Source organism: Aegilops tauschii, chromosome 5 (assembly GCF_002575655.3).
Source record: "Aegilops tauschii subsp. strangulata cultivar AL8/78 chromosome 5, Aet v6.0, whole genome shotgun sequence".
Taxonomy (NCBI): Eukaryota; Viridiplantae; Streptophyta; class Magnoliopsida; order Poales; family Poaceae; genus Aegilops; species Aegilops tauschii.
In genome coordinates this window covers 45,920,270-45,940,973 of record NC_053039.3, presented here as the reverse complement: position 1 = coordinate 45,940,973, position 20,704 = coordinate 45,920,270, and the positions used below count along the sequence as shown (strand labels likewise).

At 45.1% G+C, this 20,704-nt stretch overlaps 2 protein-coding genes and 1 long non-coding RNA gene across 3 annotated transcripts; all 3 read right to left on the bottom strand.

Annotated features, from left to right (window-relative positions):
- Positions 1-420: 420 nt before the first annotated feature.
- LOC109740163 (uncharacterized) lies at positions 421-931 on the bottom strand. The gene has a single exon (XM_020299205.4). The coding sequence runs from the start codon at positions 760-762 to the stop codon at positions 541-543; it is 222 nt and encodes a 73-aa protein (XP_020154794.1). The 5' UTR covers positions 763-931; the 3' UTR covers positions 421-540.
- A 6,516-nt stretch (positions 932-7,447) lies between these two features.
- LOC123493845 (uncharacterized) lies at positions 7,448-10,622 on the bottom strand. Its single transcript, XR_006663237.1, has 2 exons — positions 9,481-10,622; positions 7,448-8,909 (listed from the first exon to the last, which is right to left on the bottom strand). It is a non-coding gene; the product is annotated as an uncharacterized lncRNA (long non-coding RNA).
- Positions 10,623-15,884: 5,262 nt separating this feature from the next.
- Positions 15,885-16,297, bottom strand: LOC109740172 (uncharacterized). The gene has a single exon (XM_020299214.4). It carries the CDS (start codon positions 16,295-16,297, stop codon positions 16,073-16,075), a length of 225 nt encoding a protein of 74 aa, XP_020154803.1. The 3' UTR covers positions 15,885-16,072.
- Between the last annotated feature and the right edge of the window lie 4,407 nt (positions 16,298-20,704).

Below are 20,704 nucleotides of genomic sequence, written 5' to 3'. Positions count from 1 at the left end.
GAGAGACGGTTTGGCAATACAATATTCATTGTATTGATGGGGTGCCGGTGCACGTATATATAAGTATAGGCAGGACTTTAACCTTAATTATACATGACTAGGACGTGGGCCATAATATACATAATACATGCAACACAAATATACTTAACAGTACTGCTATTATACGTGGGTGTTTTGGCCATGAATGTATTCTGTAATACTTCCTTTGCTCTATGATGCAAAGGCAGAGCTTCTGCTATTCACATAAAAAAAAAGATGGGAGACGAGAATAATATTGATGAGAACGACTCTCGTGCGTTGGCCTCTGCTATATTAACATGTATCTGGAACTCCTATATCAGTCAGTTAACCCAGCGATCCACTAACCAAATTTGTAGCAAACTCCTCACACAGCATAGACACTGCAAATGCCTTAGATTACAAGACAAACACAAACAACACCCATTTTATTGAATCTTCTTCATCAATCATGCACACAACTCAGGCGGAATGACCAGGTTACAACATACAGGAAGGGATTAGATTAGGATGAGCTTAGGATTAGATGGGGATGGCCCTGGAGACGCGCGGGTAGACGACCCTGGAGGGGTGTCCCATGATGCGGCGGCCCTTGCGGTGGCGGAACAGGTACACCACCGCGCCCACCGGCCACTCTATGACGCCGGTGACAAGGAAGGCCACGAACCCCAGCGTCGGCCCGATGAACTTGCACCGGCACGGGTTCTCCCTGGTCCCGCACTGCACGCACGCCGGGAACGCCATGGCGGCTACCTAGCTCCTGCTCTGCTCCTTGCTGAGTCGACCGAGCTCTCTGCTTCCAGTTATGGTGGACGAATGCTCTGGCTGTTGGTGATGGAGGAGGCGTCGCCCCCGGCAGGCCAATATATAGAGGCTTTGCGCCGGGGACGCGTAGCAGTGGTTATCCAAGTGGTTTACTGCCGCGTTGCACATTTGCACTGGTGAGCGCAGCACATATCCCCAGCTCAGACGTGTCCCTGTTTGGTCCTCGAAGCCTTCTGGTGCTGCCCTCACGTATGGGATTCCTCCCGGTCGACGGCGAAAGAAATACTATTTGATGAAGTCGGCAAGGTATTATTCTGTCCAAATCACTTTACAGAGACAACTTTCAATCACAATACTTATTTTGTGCAGTCGGCATCTTCCTCTGGTCCCAAACGTTCGGACGTCGGCCGAGTTATATATTACAGAAAAATAAGCCAGAAAGACAACTTTAAATCACACCTAACAATGCATGTGGTCTGCCTTTACACTAGATGCAGATTTGAAACCTGGAGGGTGCCCTCCGAAGTTCTGAAATTTTAGTTCATTTGGTTGAAATAAGGCGGGTCAGAGGATATAATAAAAGTTTCAAATTTACATCTCTATCTTTTATGAAGCCAAGGCACGCAATTTGCAATGCCCTCGAACAAAAATCACACTCAACAATACCTGATATTTCTCTTTAAGGCACAATACGATGTGGCCATTAGTTCAACAAGTTTTAAGCGCGTATAGTTTTTTTTACGGGGATAAGCTCATAGTATAATTTAACGCTAAGGTTCTGCAAATTATCCACCCCTCATAACGTGTCGGGTATCTTTTTTCCTTTCCTAATGCGCATGCCTTGGTACAGAACTCGCGCTACGACATGTACCCTCTTCCCCCTTATCAAGGAACCTTGTTCTTCCGAGAGCGGCGATTTGGTGCCCGGGCTCAGATGAGCCATACCGGACATGAACAATACCGCCATTTGAAATAGAAAAACTGTTGAAAAAATTCCAATTTTTTTTGTGGTGATAGATGCTACTGTACGTGAACTCCGTGCAAAATTTTGTGAAGTTTCGACATTCGAGGAGCTCGTGGCAAAAAAGACAAATTTTGGATGTCGGAGAAACTTTTTAAAATCGCACTGTTCATGCCTGATTTTGTCTTTTTAGCGGCGACCTCCTCGAATGTTCAAACTTCACAAAATTTTACACGGAGTTCACGCACAAAAGTATCTTGCACCACAAAAAAAATTGAAATTTTGTGAGCTTTTTTTAAATTTTAAATCGAGGTACTATTTACCGGGCTCATCTGAGCCCGGGCTCTAGGTTGAATTATCGTGTTCTTCCTTGCAAGGAAGGGGCGGAGTTTCGGCTGGGCCAAACCAGGCCATGGCCCCCCAGCCCAGCAAGAATTCAGTGAAGACTAGTACTGAATCTGCGCCCTTGGAGCAAAATTTCAATGGTATTTCCTAATCAGGCCTGTTTTTGCCCGCCTAGAGATGTGGCTGAGGGGGTGTTTGGTTCAGGGACTTTTTAGTCCCAGAGACTAGAAAAAGTCCCTAAAAAGTCCCTAGGAACCAAACGGGAGGGACTTTTTCTACAGGGACTAGAAAAAAACTCTACTAGAGAGTCATTTTTATTAGTCCTTGGGACTAGAAAAAGTCCTAAGACTTCTGAACCAAACACCCCTGAAGCTCCACCACTGCCTCCAGGGTCACCTGGCGACATGGCGTGCATGGTGCGCCCAAACACATGGGCATTGGGAGCTTTGCGGATGTCGACTTCTTCTCGTGTGTCCGTCACCAGAACGTCACTTGCATAGAGGGGACACATGGAAAACCGGTGCATCGTGGCTTTGCCATGCTCATCGGGAGCACGTGCGTGCATCATCCCTCTAGCTGGTCAACAAGTCCACCCGATATTAGCCGATCACATCAACTACAGAACGCCTCATGAGGAAAATCCACACCTTATGTGTAAAAAAACTAAAAACTAGTATTAGATTTGGAGAAACACTATCGTAACGAGCTGGGAAATACGTCTTTGCAATAAGATTTTTGGAAGTATGACTCCCCAATGACTAAGGGCATGTACAAAGCCATCTAGTCAGCTGTCTGTAACACAGGTCACGTAGGAAAATAATGACGTGAGGGAGAGAGAGAGGTAAAAACTACCGAGGGTGTCTGCCCAAATACCGACGGTCTGTTGCCACACAAATCGCTGCATGCAGATAGCTTATTTTCCGTTGTATGAGTTCGTCGGCTGTAGTGGGCTGTTTAGATCGTGTTCGTGGGTCAGATATTTTACGGACAGTTGAAGTGTTCCAGCCGGGCCTAACAGACACCCCTGTTTCAGCGTCATATTTTTGGTACTCTCTAAAGTTGATGTGTACATATGTTATAGACACCAGCCGTCTGTGCCGATGTACATGCCCTAACAAGATTCTGCTCGCAGAGGAGACGCATGGAACCGACATGCCGATGGCGAATTTCATGACCTTTATCAACCAGCCCGGTCCAAATGTTGCACTCCCTCCGTTTTATTTACTCTGCATATTAGTTTTGACTGAAGTCAAACTTTATAAAATTTTACCAAGTTTGTAGAAAAAAATATGAACATTTACAGTAACAAATTTATATGATGTGAAAATATATGCAATGATGAATCCAATGGTATTGATTTGGTGGTGTATATGTTAATATATTTGTACAAACTTGTCGAAAGTATGTAAAGTTTGACTTTAGACAAACCTAATATGCAGAGGAAGTAGAACGGAAGGAGTAAAACATAGCGTAGTCAAACTAACCGATCATACATATGTGCATGCAGTAAATTGACTCGGAAAACAAGGAGGATCCTTAATTGATAACTGTAACTACACGCGTAAATGAGCTTTTTTATTGATGATTGCAATAGCACATAAATAATTATTTTAATTAATTATAAATAACTATCTTTATCAATGATTGTGACTGTACATGTGAATGGTTCCCCTTCTTACTAAACTAGATGATACCCCCGCACATTGTTGGGGGTTGTTTTTTAATATATTTTAATTAGATTTGATTGTATGAAATATGAATATTCGAAGCAATAATATGAGAACTAAAACTTACATATAATTTATCATGTTCGATTATTGTATCGTTGTAAAACATTTATTAAATAAAAATGGTGTTATAAAATGAAAGTTCGACGCACGTTTGTATGCCGAGGTGAGGTTTTCCCATGCATGTTGCATGATCAGGTGGCATGCTTGCACACCGAGAGAAACAAGTTAGTGGGGCAAACTATTTGGATGTACTAGAGGATACCGTGCGCATTACTGCGGGACTTGATTGATGAAAATTTGGGTGATAACACGAGAACCAAAACTAAAATTATGTGTGACTTATTATATTTAATTATGTATAATTGTAACAGTATTTATTGAATATAGCTAGAATAATTGGAGGAAAACTCCTTTTCCCTGCATGGTTGAAGGCTGTGGTGGGTCTTTTCTCATGCATGATTATGTTGAGGTGGGTCTTATCGCATTCATAATTGCACGAGAACCAAAATTTAAATTATGCTTGGATGTTGAGCTAAATAAGTTAGCGGGGATGACTCTCTTAGATATATAGGATAAGATATGAAGAAGAGATAGAGAATATATCCCTACAACCGAGCATTAAGTGGAGTAACCTTAAAGGCTATGGCGAGTTGGTCCTTCACCCGCCTTCATGGGTCCTAGTTTCTTGAAGGATTGAAGGACCAACGCCTAGAAGGCGAGCCCTCCTGTTTTCTACTTAGTTCGAAGGAATAGTTGGGAAAATGCATGAAGCAGCTTACATGGGATGGCCATGCCACGACAAGTTAAGACCTGCATTTTTTTCAAGAAAAATTATTTCAAAATTTATACAAATGTAGTCAGAAATAAATTTTCCAAATAAAAAGTTCATTCAAAAATAAAAATATTAATGTATGCAAAGAATATATTTATAAATAAGAAATAAAATGGTCGTCACATATTTACAAAAATATACTATATGCATTAAAAAGCTTATGTGTTTCTTAATAAGTTTATGAATTTAAAACATGTATATATGAATCTAATATTTTCCACATCTTTGGAAATGAATTGTATACAAAAATATGTTAATGTATTTAGAAGTTCCTCCAAAAATTTTAAAAGTAACAAAGTAGAAAGGTTGTTCGTGGACTTGCAAATATGTGTTTCATATACTACTACAAGGAAAATATTCAAGGCTAAAATGGTAAGAGAAATATAAAACATAAACAGAGAAAAACAGTAAAATAATAAGTGAAATAATTTTTGTTTAAAAATAAATGAATGTAAGTAAAGAAAAACAAAAGGTACCTCAATGACAGAAAGAAATCGAAAAAGAAATGAAAACTGGGTTGAATCAGAGATTGGCCAAAATATCCCAACCTCAGGCGTGTGGGGTCATTAGCGTTTGCTCAGTTTTTTTTTTTTTGAGAGGTAAGGCCTAATTTTTATTCCTCATAGTCCACAGAGAGTGGGATAATGTTTACATCACGTGGCTGCTCAGTTAAATGGGATGCGTCTACGGCGCTCACTTGGTGACTGGCCCACTACTTGTTTTCCTTGTAGCTTTAGTTCAATGTTTTGCACGATGTTTCCAGCTATATTTTTTTTTGCCAATTTCGGTCCATAGTGTGGTTTCACGTTTGTATGTAATAAAATAAAAATAATAAAATGGAAAATAATAATACTTTATGGTATATAAAAAAATTCATGCAATTTTAGAAATTATTCACATGTAAAAAAATGCAAAAATGATTTTATTTTTAGAATACACTATGAATATTTTTCAAAAAATACGATGAACATTTTTCTAATACTTGATGAATAGTTTCCAGATACAAGGTGCAAATTTTGTAAATACGTGATGAGCATATTTTGAATTACACAAGGTACATTTTACTAGTTCAAATTATGAATATATAATTTCCATGCATGTTTCCAGCTATGATTCCTCGGGATTATGAATCTATAATTATGGAATAAAGCTAGTTGGAAAGATGGCATCATCACGCTAGTAAATGTTCAAAATCCAGCGCGTTTTAGCTATTCCTGGGCCGACTCGGATTCAAATTGCTTGCCGCCAGATCTCTGTCTCCCGCGTCCCTGTTTTCTGGCTCGCCCCGTTTCCTGAATTCCCGATCCATCTCACCTCGCCCTCTCAATCTGATCGGCGACGTCTCTTCCTCTCTCTCCCGACGCCCTCTGATCCATCTTGCGCGTCCTCTTCCTCTCTCACCCGACGCCGGATCGTTGCTCTCGCGATTCCATCAACGGCCGCGACCATGGGTGGCACCACGGTGCTCCCGCCGTCTCTGCTCCTCCCGCGCCGTGGCGCCGCCGACCTCCACTCCTGCTCTTCGCGCGTGCGCGTAAACCCTGCCTTGATGGCGAATCCCGCCGCCGCCAACAGGCCGAAGCGGTCCGTGTCCGTGCCCGACGACAGGCAGCCGCCGGCGAAGCGCGCACGCGGTGCCTGCTCTGGGGGCGAGCTCCATGCCGCGGTCGCCGCCAAGATCAGCAGCAGCAGCATTCCGTGTCCCTGTAGCGGCGAGGATCCGAAAAGCCCGACGTGCCGCTGCCCCTCCGTGATCAAGAACCCCTTGGTCGGCTCGCCGGAGCAGTCGAAGCCACCGGTCAGCGGCCGCAGCATGCGAGAACTGATCGAGAACGCCCGCCTCGCCAACCAGGCCGAATCTCCGGAGAGCGCGACGCAACCAAAGCCCCCCCGGTCAGCATGCGCGAGCTGATCGAGAACGCTCGCCTCGCCAAGGCTCGCGCCGCCGCCGAAGAAGAGGCCAGCCGTCGGCGTGACATCGAGAGCAGCAGCGGCGAGGATCCGAAGAGCCCGGCGTGCCTCCGCTCCTCCGTGACCAAGAACCAGGTCGAATCTCCGGAGAGCGCGACGCAAACGAAGCACCCGGTCAGCATGCGCGAGCTGATCGAGAAGGCTCGCCTCGCCGGCCGTCGGCGCGATATCGAGCGCTGCAGGGCGGAGGCCCGCCGGAAGGTGGAGCAGATGGTGGACACCGTGCAGTTCAACGACCCCTGGATGGATCACTCCGACGTGGCCAAGTCCCCCGAGGAGCTGCTCCGAGCCAGGCAGGAGGCATGGTGTGCTCAAGCTCAGCTGATCGCCATGGCTCGTCGACGGGCTGAGGCTGAGCCCTTCTTCGTGCAGCCTTGTTGGTGGTAGTCGAACGAAGCAGAGGAAGAAACCATCAGCTGAGCAAAGCAGAGGAAGCAGAGCCAGCTACAAGTTGTCCAGTACTACTATGTAGTCTTTAGTTGCAAGTGTGTTTCACTGGCATGTTTTTCAGTGATGCGAGTGAGATGAATTAGTGTGAATCCTGATCACAGTTGATCCATTAATGCAAGGGATCAGTTTTACTAATGTGAATTCTGATCCATTAATTTGAGAATTAACTAGTGTGAATTCTGATCACAATTGATCCATTAATGCAAGGGATCAGTTTTAGTATGTGAAGTTTGATCCATTAATTTGAGCACTAATTAGTGTGAATATCTGATCACAATTGATCCACTATTTGCCAAATTTGGAACTGCTGCAAATTTCGTTCCTTACAAATGCTGCCATGCTCATGCATACATGTCACGTCGCGGAGAAAATATATACTTGACGACAATGGTGTTTACTTCACTGGATACATATTCATTCACATAAATCCACTGGATTACAAGGGAACTACAATGCCTGATACATAATCTGAAAATTCATAGTGACAACTTCAATCAACTACAATGGGAAATGTTGGCAACTTTCACAGGTGTTGCAGTTCTTCCCCTCCCTCTTCTCCTCTGTACCTTCAGCGTCATGCGCAGCTTCCCACCTTCCTCCTGAAGAGAAATCAGGAGCGCACATTTTGACTGGCCGGGAAACAGAGAGATTTGCCTTGCTCTGTACATGTTTTCTAGATCCCGAGGTGACCGATTCTTTTTCCTATCTAAAGGCCACCAGTTTGTTTGAATCTTGTGTGCTAATAAAGGGGCTTGTGTTTAAGAGCTGATGATGTACAAACAGAACAGTTCTGTTTCTGGTCATCTGACTCTGAACTTCATAGTAGTAAAACGAGCCAGGTGCAACTCTGAAGAACTTCATAGTAGTAAAACGAGCTACCAGTTAAAAAGATAGTATGATCATCTTGATCCATCCTTGCCTCCATTTATTTAGCAAAACTTCCAGCAAGACATTCAGAACACTAGACATCGTGGTCGGTGAGACGGTACTGACAATAGTTCCTATCCTATGACAGCCCGCACACTGCACTTCAAACTGGGAGTACCTTCTTTAGAGGCTACTGAATACCTTCCATGTACAACGTGGGAGGTGATGAACAATCCGGTCGAGGTCAGAGCCTGGCAGAACAACTTTATAGTAGAATTTCACCTTGTGGCAAGATCGCCCGGGAAACTGGAGGAGCTCCATACTTACCCAGCAATCCGCGTATTCTTGTAGGTATCCTTCTCTTAAAAGCTGACTGATAATTTTATCATTTGCAGTACACATCCAGTTTCTACTTGCAGAAATTTCAAATTAGCTGATTGCATCCATTTGCACGTCTTCGAACTAAAGCCCTGTTCGGATACTCTCCGCTCCGCCACAGCAGCTCCGGGAGCGGACGGAGCGCCAGCACAATTGCTGGGAGCGGCTCAGACCGCGCTCCTCGCGCGGAGCTAACGGAGTTAGCTGATGGGAGAGATTCCGAACACCCCTTAAGTCGGTATAGCTGCTCCTATGCACTGTCCACCTTCAAAAAGTATAGCTTTCCTCCAAATAAGAGGAAATTTTAGCTACCTATTTGCACATGTTCCTCCGGTTTACATAAGGCGACAAGCCTTTAAGCAACGGACCACCATCCTTTTTCCTGTTTTTCTCATGGCTTCAGTACTAAAAATCTCACACGGCTATTAGTAGCATTCAGAGCAGTACAACTAGCCATATGGTTTCCAGGCGAGATTCCTGAGAAAATCAAGCAAGAGCTCCCTTCCTCGCCCAGAAACAGCAATAGATTATCTTCTTCGCCTCTCCTACCACCTCCTACATGGAGCAGAGAACACCTGCTGGTCCAGCTGCACTGGATACAGAACAACAGGTTAGTTGTGTAACCCATTAAGAAAAGCTTGTATTATAAGAAGATGCGTTTCACTAAGAACTACGGCCCAAAGAGTTAAGCACAAACTAATCGCAAAGTTGTCCATCATCCAGACAAGAGAGCGGAACATGAAGTCTATTAAATATCAATAATGTGAGAAGTGGACGCAGAATTCTTGTGACCTTTTCATGAAGCTAAGATTCATAACTAGTAGATAACAAGTAGTACCTCTGAGTACAATTTAGCAATGCAAATACTACAAGCTTACCATATGAAGAAACATGTCCCTGCTTATTTATATTCCACAATTATTACTAGTAATTGAATGTCTGACATGCAGAATAGCTGCATTCATTTCATTAACAAGCTTTTCATTTGCTGTTATGCAGTAAACTAACTGAATCCATAGCATCATATCTTCTGTTTGGTCCAATGTTTTGCATATCAACTATCAAGTAAACTTTAGGATAAAAAGTATTTACTTTGCATGCCAGTTTTACTACTGTACTGCAATGCTACAAAGAGTTTAAGACGAGTTTTTTAAAAGTAGTACCTGAAGCATGCGGTTTGGACATGCTGCACAGATCATAGAAATCATTCCTCACAGAATCCAGTGAGTTCAGGCACCTACAAGGAAAACGGTCCAGTAACTTGTGAAACTCCTTCCCGTTTGCAGCTCATGAAATAAATGTGTTAATAATTAGCAGTTCATGAAAGAAACATGTTAATAACTAATACTATTAGTATTAACTTCGGATGTTAAAGAAAGTACTGGAGTTCTTTGTCTTTTCAGATCAAACATGGTTCAAATCCTTAATTTTCCCTTGCGAAAATCATAGACACAGGTATCAAATTTTACTATCCGCCACTGAACTTCAATGATATCTTTATCCAGATGAACACCCAAGATGGCAGAAACTAATTAAAGTACAGATTATGTGGCCAGTTGGAAGTAATTTGCCCCAAAAGGCTAGCAGATTATATATGTGCAGCATTTCGAACAAACAAGAATACTAGGGGCAAGTAATTAAGAACCTGCAGTCTGTAGAAATTCAGACCATATATTCAGAGTATGGATGTACATGATAGTACTAACTGTTTGGTGCCTACATTCACGATCACACCAACCAAAGCAACAAATTAAGCACTCAATTTTAGCCAAACTAAAGAAGAGCTAGCTCAGACATACTCCCTTGGTTCCGAATTACTTGTCGCAGGTATGGATGTATCTAGATGTATATTAGTTCCAGATACATCCATTTCTGCGACGAGTAATTTGGAACGGAGGGAGTAGAAGGAAGAAACACAAACTAGCTCCTAGTGAACTTCCTGGGGGTGATTGGCACAAACAATTGCCCACAGGACAAAACACAATTGAACTAAAAATCTTAAGCTGACATCCACAATAAGAACATAATTTATGGCCATGGTGCAGAGCATGAAAATCCACAATAGACACAATACAAAGTTAATGCTTGTCTCGATAACATTACTAGCAGCAAGTGCTTCTCCATTGTCTCAATAACATTACTAGCATAACAACAAACAGAGGCAACTAAGTTTACTTAAACTTAAATGATGCCAACTCTCCTCCATGTGAGAGTTTGATGTTTAGTAAAGTGAGCATCCACATTTAGCAGATAACATGTACAGATGTGAGCTCTGCACATTTCGTCCTGCAGACCAGTAGGTATTTCCAATATGACCAATCGCTCCAAATCGTTACCTCTGATGATCTAACTAAAGGAGGATCCACTTCCCGGCACTTTTCATAGTTGAATGAATACATCTATATTAGTTAGTTGAAGCAAAAAAATGTCTGCATATGAGCAAACCAAAATGATTTTTCTGTCAAACCATAATTGAAAAATAGATTAAGATAAAGCCAGGTGAATTGACCCTGGGCCCGCTAACACCAGGAGGCAACTTCCCCTACAGTTGCTTACAAAAAGACTACTTACCTAAATTTGCAAATGGCATCAGATTCATGCTCCAATTATCCACATGAAGGAGACCTTAATGTGGCTCATTGTCTCAATGCACCAGCAACTAACTTAAAAACTGAAATTCTAATGCATTGAAGAATGGCGTGATCTCAGCTTACTTAGTTGGTTCCAGTAAGTGTGTTTAAAACCTGAATGAGGACGAAGAAGTTCATAACCGATCCATGCTTTCTTCTCTGCCGAGTGATAGCATTACATACCAGTATTCATGGATCAAATTATCAATTCCATCACACGTTAGCAACGACCAACCCAGCATCTAACAGTCATACAACAGCTGACAACCAGCACACAATGGAGTACATCATAGCCCATTCTTGGCTCATGCGAATCTGAAATTAGACGGCACTTCCCCTTTACAAGCAGCATCATAGTCTTCTTTGAGGTGCTGTGCGGCTTCCTTGTGAGGGCATATGAACTTCTTCCTGAATCCCTTCTCGGTCTCCTTGAAAACAGCACTGTAGCTCGGATCGCGCTTGAGCAATCCCTTTGCCTTGAGAAACTTTACAACGGGGTTTCAGCCGGCCCTCTAGGCTGAAACAGAAAATTAACGGCCGCTGAGCAATGTACGCCGGCTCCAGCCCCATTTCAGAGATTCGGAACTCGGAACTGCGCTGCAGCGATTCCTTAGTCCTGTTCAGCACCATTGGAGCCCTAGACACAGCCATGCCCGCCTCAGCATCCGTCCACCTGAACGTGTTCTTCAAGTGCTCCACCCTGGCTGCGATCTCCTCCTCGCTGAGAAATGCAACACAATGCAGCGCATGCTTGAACATCCCAGTGTGACGGGGTATACCTATGTTTTCAGCGCATTCCACCATTGCCTGGAGACACTGTAGGTTGGCGGTGATCAACCTCGGTCTTCGGATGCACAACTTGGCAATATCGCAATCTCGTAACCCACACTCTGGCCGACGACATTAGGCTTGACCACCCTCTCGAGGCTGTGCGAGAGGACATTGCAGCATTTCATCACCCGGAAGAAGGTGCGGGGGGAGCCGAAGACGCCCAGGTAGTACTGCAGCTTGGAGACGACGGATTGTTTGCGGAATTTGTCGAGCGCGAGCGGGGCGAGGCGCGCGACGTCGGAACGCGATAAGCCGAGGCCAGAGAGCCCGACGAGGACGGGCGCCAGGGTTCTCTCCACGCCGGCCGACGAGGGCCGCGGCGTCGGCGCCGGATAGGCCGATGCCGGAAGGCGAGCACGGCGTCGGGATTGGCGGGGGCCTTGACGGTCTGTGGTCGGGTGAGGCCGCAGGCGGCGACGAGGTAGTCCTCCACGGCGAAGCTAGGGTTTGAGGAAACGGCCGCGGAGATGAGGCGACGGAGATGGGATACGGGAGAGGTGGCTGGAGAATAGAAGAGATGAGCGAGGATGCTACTACGTAACTGGAGCATGGCGCCGCGGCGGCGCGGTGGCGTCGGCGGCGAGATGGTGCGAGCGCGAGAGTTTGCGAGCTCTCGGGTGACCGATAATGGGCTGGGCTGGGCTGGGTGACTCGTGTGGAACAGTTTTCGGTTCTCGTAAAACTAGGACGCCGATAACTACCACACGTGTGGTGTATCGGGTGGTTGTACCACACGTTTTATGTGGCACGGAGACAATCCCACCCGCACGACGGCGTCCGAGCGCACCCCCCCCCCCCCCCCCCCCGCCATAGCCCGCACGTTCGGTGTAGCGCGATCGCCCCGCACGAGCACGTCCGGGCGAGCGAGCACGCCGCCCGCACGACCCCGTCTTGGCCGTCGCCCTCCCCGCCTGCGAGCCACACGCCCCGCGTGGTAGTAACCACACGTCCCGCCGCGATTGCCATGGTCCGGACCCTCTTCAGTTGCCATGGTGCTGAACTGCAGTTGCCATGTTGCTGAACTACAGTTGCTATGTCGGGCAACTACAGTTGTCATGGTTGCTCAAATGCAGTTGCCATGGTTGCTCAAATGCAGTTGCCATCTTAGGTCAAGTGCCGGATGCCATTTTTAGGCAACTGCAGCTGTTGCCATGTATGGTCTGGTCTACTACAGTTACCATGATTTGAAAAACTTTAGGGGTTGCCACCTACTAACACAGGACAGTTGCCATGTAGCACTAAAAAAACATGGCAAAAAACATGTTTCGGGTAAAAAAGAGAGTTGCCATCTGCTTACAAGCACGCTAGGGCAGTTGCCATGCACCCTGCAAAAACACATCGCAACTGATAGCTTTTGGTGTGTGGGAGAGGAGACGGGCATGTGGGCGACGGTGGTATCTTTAGGAGTTGCCACCTACTAACACTAGACAGTTGCCATGTAGCGCAACAAACAGACGTGACAATAAATAACACGTTTGGGTAAAAGAGAGTTGTCATCTGCTTACAATCACAAATAGGGCAGTTGCCATGTACCCTTCAAAAACATGGCAAATGACAGCTGGGGTGTGGGGAGTGGGAGAATGGGCAGTCGTGGGAGACGGGGAACAGAAGTGGTGTGCGGCGTGCGGGCGCGACAGCAGTTCCATCGCACGCCCCGACTGGCGACCGTTGACCGCGGAGAGAAAACCGGCGCGCGGGCGAACTCCCTCATACGCCACACGCACAAGTTGTCCTACGTGGCACACAAAAACAGCCTTTTCATGCCAAGATTCGTGCAAAAGACGCTGGACGGCGATGGAGACGTGTGGTCGAGTTGGTTAACGCCCACACGTGTGGGCGTTAGTGTTTTCGTAAAACTATTGAGCCTTTTCTCTTTCTATTTCAAGTTGCTAAAAAAAAGATTTGTCTAAAAAAATATTTGACTCAAATTGCTCAAAAAAAATATTTGTCTCAAGTTGCTCAAAAAAATAGGATTTGTCTAACAAAAGATTTGACTCAAATTGCTCAAAAAAATATTTGTCTCAAGTTGCTCAAAAAAACAAAGATTTGTCTAAAGAAAATACCGCTAAGAATATGATGTAATCGATGGAGAAGGAGCATCGATCCGGCCATAATTTGTAAGTGTTGCAATCGCACTGATACACTTCGAACACACCTGAAACATCTCCGCGGCCGTTAATGTGTTTGACGAGTTATGGCCACATCTCCGCGGGTATCAGTACAAATTATGGCCACATCAGTTTTTTGTCGAGTTACTCAAATTGAGCACAAAAACATGGCAATGCTTAGGCACTTCCTATTATGTGTTTGACGTACATGTCATTGCACATATAATGGCGTTCGACGATTTTGAAGATCACTTTTCCGTTGATCTGATAGAGATTTTCCAAGTGTTTTTTTCCCAGCGTCTTGGTTGTGAACTTCATAGAAGCAATCGCTGATACTTTTCTTTTTTCCCACGATCAATATAGATAGTGTGATTATGGGATAATAAAATTAGCTACAAGATATAGCAGAAATTTACATGGTAATGCCATAACCCTTTTTAAGGTTACCATTTGCTTCTCCAGTACAATTACCAGGGCATTAGAAATTTATGTTTACATAGTGATATACAAATAGGCTTTCAACAAAAATGCTACTAGCCTACTACTCAAATATTCAGTTTCGAGATCAGATTCCCCTAGAAAAGTATCACCCAGATGCCCATCCAAAACTATAAGAGACAAATAAACAAAAACTGATACAAACTACTAGTGAGAAACAGAAATACTACTCCCAGGGAAGTTTGAGATTTCATATCATCTTCATGGCTAAAATGAGAACATTCTGTCATGAAAGGTAGATGGACGATTGCATTGAAAACTGCAATGGCCATTTCAGAAATACTACTCATCGATACTTCAAAGAATTTGCAGGATGCCCTGTTCTCACTCTCTTAGTTCCAATATGTGTGTCAAACTGTCAATATGGCACGAGGAAGAACAAGCTCATAGCAGTGCTATGTTTTCTTCTCTTCTGAATGCCATAATGAACATACCCGTTTTCATACCGGTCTTGGTTCATGTAAAACTGAATCTGGCAGACACTTCTCCTCTGCAACCGGTTGCATAGTCTTTAGCGAGATGCGGTGCAGCTTTCTTGTGAGGGCATATGAACCTTTCCATAAATACCTTCTCGCTGACCACTACTGTACTAAAGAAGTCTCGGTCGCGCTTGAGCAATCCATTTTCCTTGAGAAACATTACAGCATAGTAGCGGGGCCTGAGCCGGCCCTCTAGACTGAGACCGAGCATTAGGGGTCGATGAGCAATGTAAGCCGCTTCCAAGCCCACCTCGGAGATAAGGAACTCAGATCTACGCTGCAGTGATTCTTTGGACCTCGTCAGCATCAATGGGAACCTAGAAACATCAATTCTCAGCTCAGCATCCGACCACGTGAACGTGCACTTCAAGTGCTCCACTCTGGCCGCGATCTTCTTCCCGCCGCGGGATGCGACAGCATTCAACGCGTGCCTGAACATCCCAGAACCACGGGGCACACCTATCTTTTTGGCACATGCCACCGGTCCCTGGCAGCGCTCTAGATTGGTGGTGAGTAGACCTGGTTGATTGCTGCATAGCTTGGCAATATCACAAGCACCTAGCCCGCAGTCCCGCAGAAACATGACCTTGGGCTTGACCACACCGTCGAGGTCAGACGAGAGAAGATAAAAATTCCCCTTGAGGGCGCGAAGGAGGTTCTCAGATGACCCAAAGACAGGAAGGTAGTAGTGCAATCTGGAGACTATGGATCTACAACGGAACCTACCGCAGGGGAGCGAGACAAGGCATGTGATCTCAGAACGCGAGAGACAGAGGTCAGTGAGCCCCGCGACGACGGGGGCCAGGGTTTTCTCCACTTTGACACAGAGGAACAACGGGTCCTTGGCGACGAGGAAGGCGTCGGTCTTGGCAGGGGACATGTTAGAGAAAAGTGGTATTGGTTTGATGCAAATTCTTATCTGCTTGTAAATTTGTATTTTCTACATATTTTTGAAGTAGAACTATTAGGTCTACTGTTTCAGGGTCATCGAAACATATACTCCCCTCCGTAAACAAATATAAGAACATAAGAGAGGCAGGTTATATGCACTGACACACAGCAAAACGAAAATACACGGCCAATGGCTTAGATTACAAGTTTACAACACAAGCACACACCGACACCCCGCCCTTTTATTGAATCACAGCAATGAACACAAGCTGACGGACCAGGTTACTGGTTTATGAAATTAGGATCAGTAATTCAGGATTAGATGGGGATGGCCGTGGTGACGCGCGGGTAGACGACCCTGGCCGGGTGTCCCATGATGCGGCGTCCCTTGCGGCGGCGGAACAGGTACACCGCCGCGCCCAGCGGCCACTCCACCACGCCGGTCACCACGAAGGCAACGAATCCCAGCGTCGGCCCGACGACCTTGCACCGGCACGGGTTGCTCCGCGTCCCGCACTGCACGCACCCAGGCACGAACGCCATCGCTGCTCTCCTCTACTTGCTGCTCAAGAGCTAATAAGTCTCTGTTTCTTCGATCGATTTTCGGTGGTTGATTGCTCGCTCGGGCGTGTTCGTTCTACTAGCAGCTGTCTGCTGTTGGTGATGGAGCCATGGTGCTTGGCCGTCATCAGGCTATATAGAGAGAGGCTTCGCGCCGGGGACGCGTGGCGGCAACGGGGTGTACGTGGGGGCGCTAGCGACTGCTTCTGCTGAGGTTGCAGATGGCAGGCAACGGCTGTCCCAGCGGCGACTGCCACGCGTTGCAGGGGAGAAGCGCGGAACGAGTCCCCAGCTCACACGTGTGTCCTTGCTGTTCGCTCCTTGGAGTTTTCTGGAACCTCCTCAAGCGAGACACTCGCCCAGGAAAGCGTGATAGGGTATCTTCAACGTTGTGAATTAAATCGGACACGTCCGTAGTCATGTTTGGACATGTCTGTAGATAGCGAATATCATGACAATTATCCAATACGGAATACTATTCATCAAATAAAGCGGACACATATTTTCATCAATATTAGTTTTTTCTTTACATATAGTAACCGACTGTAGCCTACTCGCCGGTCATGTGCCCAAATGTGTTATACGTTCTACTGTTCGCCGGCCGTGTGCACGTCTATTTTCATGTTCTACTCTTCCTCAACGGACTCTACCGCCTAGCCATCGACATCATTACACCAGTAGAAAAAAGGTCATTTGTTCTGGTTTTAGAGGGCCTTTAGTCCCGCTTCCAGAACCGGAACTAAAGGCCCTCCACGTGGCTGCTGACTAATTACGATTTTTTTTATTTTTTTTCCAATTTTCAAATTTTTGAATTATTTTACAATTTAATCTCTAATCATCCCTCATCACTACTCAGTTTAACCTCTAATTTCTAATCACCCCTCATCATTTCAAATCATCTAACTTTCCGGCCGGTCACCCATCCTCTCACTACTCCAGCCTGAGCACGCTTAACTTCCGGGTCCTATTCCCCCTCGTTTCCAAGTCTCCACTTTGTTGTTTTCCTGACAATAGTAGGATGTCAATTCTATTAACCCTCAAGGGTTTAGCTTGAGCATGAAATCACACGTTTCACTTTTGAGTTTGAAACTATTATTCTAAAAAACAATAATTATTTAGTAACACTAATATTTCTTGAGTAAGTAGTTTGACCATAGTTTGACCACAGTTTGACCAGATTTGACCAAAATTTAAAATTTTGAAATAATTATTTAGTAACACTAATATTATTGAATAATTATGTAGTAACACTAATACTTCTTGAATAAGTAGTTTGACCATAGTTTGACCACAGCTTGACCAGATTTGACCAAAATTCAAAAAAATTGAAATAATTATTTAGTAACACTAATATTCTTGAATAATTATGTAGTAACACTAATACTTCTTGAATAAGTAGTTTGACCATAGTTTGACCAGATTTAACCAAAATTTTAAAAAAATGAAATTTGAGCATATCTTTTTTCCTTTTAGAATTTGAGGATTCTAAAAATTTGCAAACAGGCCTACGGCGGTCAAAATCGGATGCGGATTTCCGTGCTGAACATTTTGATATATTATACGTTTTTTCGACATCATATGCAAAAGTTATAGCCGTTTTACTTTTTCATGACACTTTTTTGCAAAACATGTCCAAATTTATGTTTTTTAATTTTCCTAACTAGTAGATGTAGTAATATAACTACGTCTCGAAGTATTTTATTTTTTGAAGTTTTTATCATTTTTTGTTTTTTCTAAAACTGAAATGGCGATACACGGGGGGGAGGGGGTAGAGTTTGAGAAATGGGCCCTTTAGTCCCGGTTTGAGACACGAACCGGGACTAAAGGGCATCGCACCCTTTAGTCCCAGTTCATGTCTCAAACCGGGACTAAAGGTCTCATCTTTAGTCCCGGTTTGAGAGACGAAGCGGGACTAAAGGGTGCGATGCCCTTTTGCCCCGGTTCGTGTCTCAAACTGGGACTAAAGGACCCATTTGAACCGGGACTAATGCTCACATTAGTCCCGGTTCGTAATGCAATCGGGACTAATGTGTCTTTAGTCCCGGTTTGAGACATGAACCGGGACTAAAGGGGTGCGATGCCCTTTAGTCCCGGTTCGTGTCTCAAACCGGGACTAAAGGGCCCATTTGAACCGGGACTAATGCTCACATTAGTCCCGGTTCGTAATGCAATCGGGACTAATGTGTATATTGCGCTGTGACCAAAGCCTTGTTTTCTACTAGTGTCGGTGGAGGTAAGGTCGATGATCGAGTAGGACGGCCCGGCCTTGTCGTACAATGTGGAGCTGTTGACATTGGCAGCCATCCCGTCAGTCACCACATGCGCCGCCTTCGCTGCGATCTCCTCGAACAAGTGCTCACGCTTCACCTCGTTGGCACGGAGCTGTCACCGCTTGGGACATGCCAACAACGGAAATGCTCCATCTACGTGAAGCTATGTGAGTGTTTACGTAAACTGCCTAACATAATTATCTTCCCCTCCCTGATTTTCAGGTGGGCGGGCCCCCTTCCTCCCCCTTCTCCAATCAATTTAATCCACGTTGCTTTTTACATAACATACGTAGCTTTTATTACGTAGATGTAGCATTACTCTACCAAGAATAGGCAACACTTTCTTCCAAATCATATTATTGCAATCCAGGAGATCCGGCCGCAGTTCGATTTGAAGATGATTTTATAGCTTGTGTGCCTGAAAACAACAAAGTGTTCTCTCTCTACGGGAGTGCTTACCGACTGGCGGCAGATGTGCTTGCAAACTCGTCGATAACTTATTCTAGATGCCACGCTGGTGGTAGCCGAGATGAATGGAAAGCTTTTTGGCGTAGCCAACAACACCTGCGAAGGTGCAATCTTTTGTGCGGCGCTTAGCCTAGAGGTGACGGCAATTTGCCCGGTGTGTGGAAGGGAAGTTGAGAACTTATACAATGTGTTTTGTGTGTAGGACCATGTTGTGTGACTTTGGAAGGCCATGGCTGCAAAGTCGCATCTCCTGGAGCGTACAAATATACAACCGGTTGAAATTGACCGGTTCATCCCTTATATATGAGATCGATGAGCCTACCCGAGTGCGCTTGATGATGTTGTTTTGGGGGATCTAGCATGGTAGAAATGAAATTGTTCACCCAAAACCTGCACCTCTCATGGATGTCTCTATTCAATTCCTCCCGTGCTATTTGGCGGCTCCGTAATCTTTGCAACTTAATGCTAATGGTAATCCAATCAAAGTAAATTCAATAGCTATTACCAGTTTTCAGCACACAAGGTCCACATGTAATATCACCAACTCGGATGTAGCCGTACCATGGACTAAACCGGTCCCCGGACGAGGGAAGTTGAACACCGAACGGCTGAGTCTTGGAATAAAAGGCAGAAGAAGGTATGATCCCAAGGGGCCATGTGGGCTCCATAATATTTAGCTCTTATTGACATCTCCACACAGGCATTGTTGTTTTGGAAGCTAAGATTTTGGCAATCGTGGAAGGTGCTTCTTTGACTCTTCAGTGGAGTAATTTACATGTTGACGTTGAATCTGACTGCTTGTAGGCTCTAGCCATGACCAAAGGTGGAGATCATGACAAATCAAAGTATTCATTCTTGATTAGAGAGATCATTAGTCGTATGGAGGCAAGTGATTCTTGCATTACTCGTATTCGATAGAACGAGAATAGTGCTAGTCAATTCATGGCTAATTTTTGCAAGTTGCAATGCTAAACTGTTGTGTGGCGATTGTAATCCCTAAGTTTCTAGTAATGCAAGAATTATTTTCGCAAAACAGGGCGGCCAAGCAGCACGTGTTTCTTCTGTGCCCTATCAGATCGTGTATGTGTATGAGGCTCGTACCAAAGGGGTGGAGGAAAGGAAGGGGTGGGGTGGTTTTCTGAATTTTTGGTGCATGCTTAGTCGGTTTTAGAGGTTTTTTGGTGAGGGGGGGGGGGGAGTAAAACATTAGGGAAGGAAAAATTGCTATAAACTATAAATAGGACGTGGGGTATCCATTTGGAAAAAAAACATGATGGGAGGGGTTAGGTATCTAATTTTTCTAATCTAAGCACTCTATTCCCCCTTCATAGTTTTTTGCGAAAATGATTCGGATCTATTATCAAAGTTCACCGGAAGTACACAACACCTCAAACATAATAAAAATTACATTGAGATTCCGAAACCACCAAACGACCACTACCGCCGTGTGAACGAGCCGCCGATACGCCGTTGTCGCCGCTCCCCTACTGGAGCCGGCTTGACTTTGTCGATGACAACCGGGAAGTCTTCGCGCACGTGCCCCTAAGGACCAGCGCCCTGGAGCCGCAGTCGCCGTCGTTGAACTCTTGAATAGATCTGAAACACCTGACACCAAATATCAGCACATGAAGAGAAACCCTAACCTCACCGT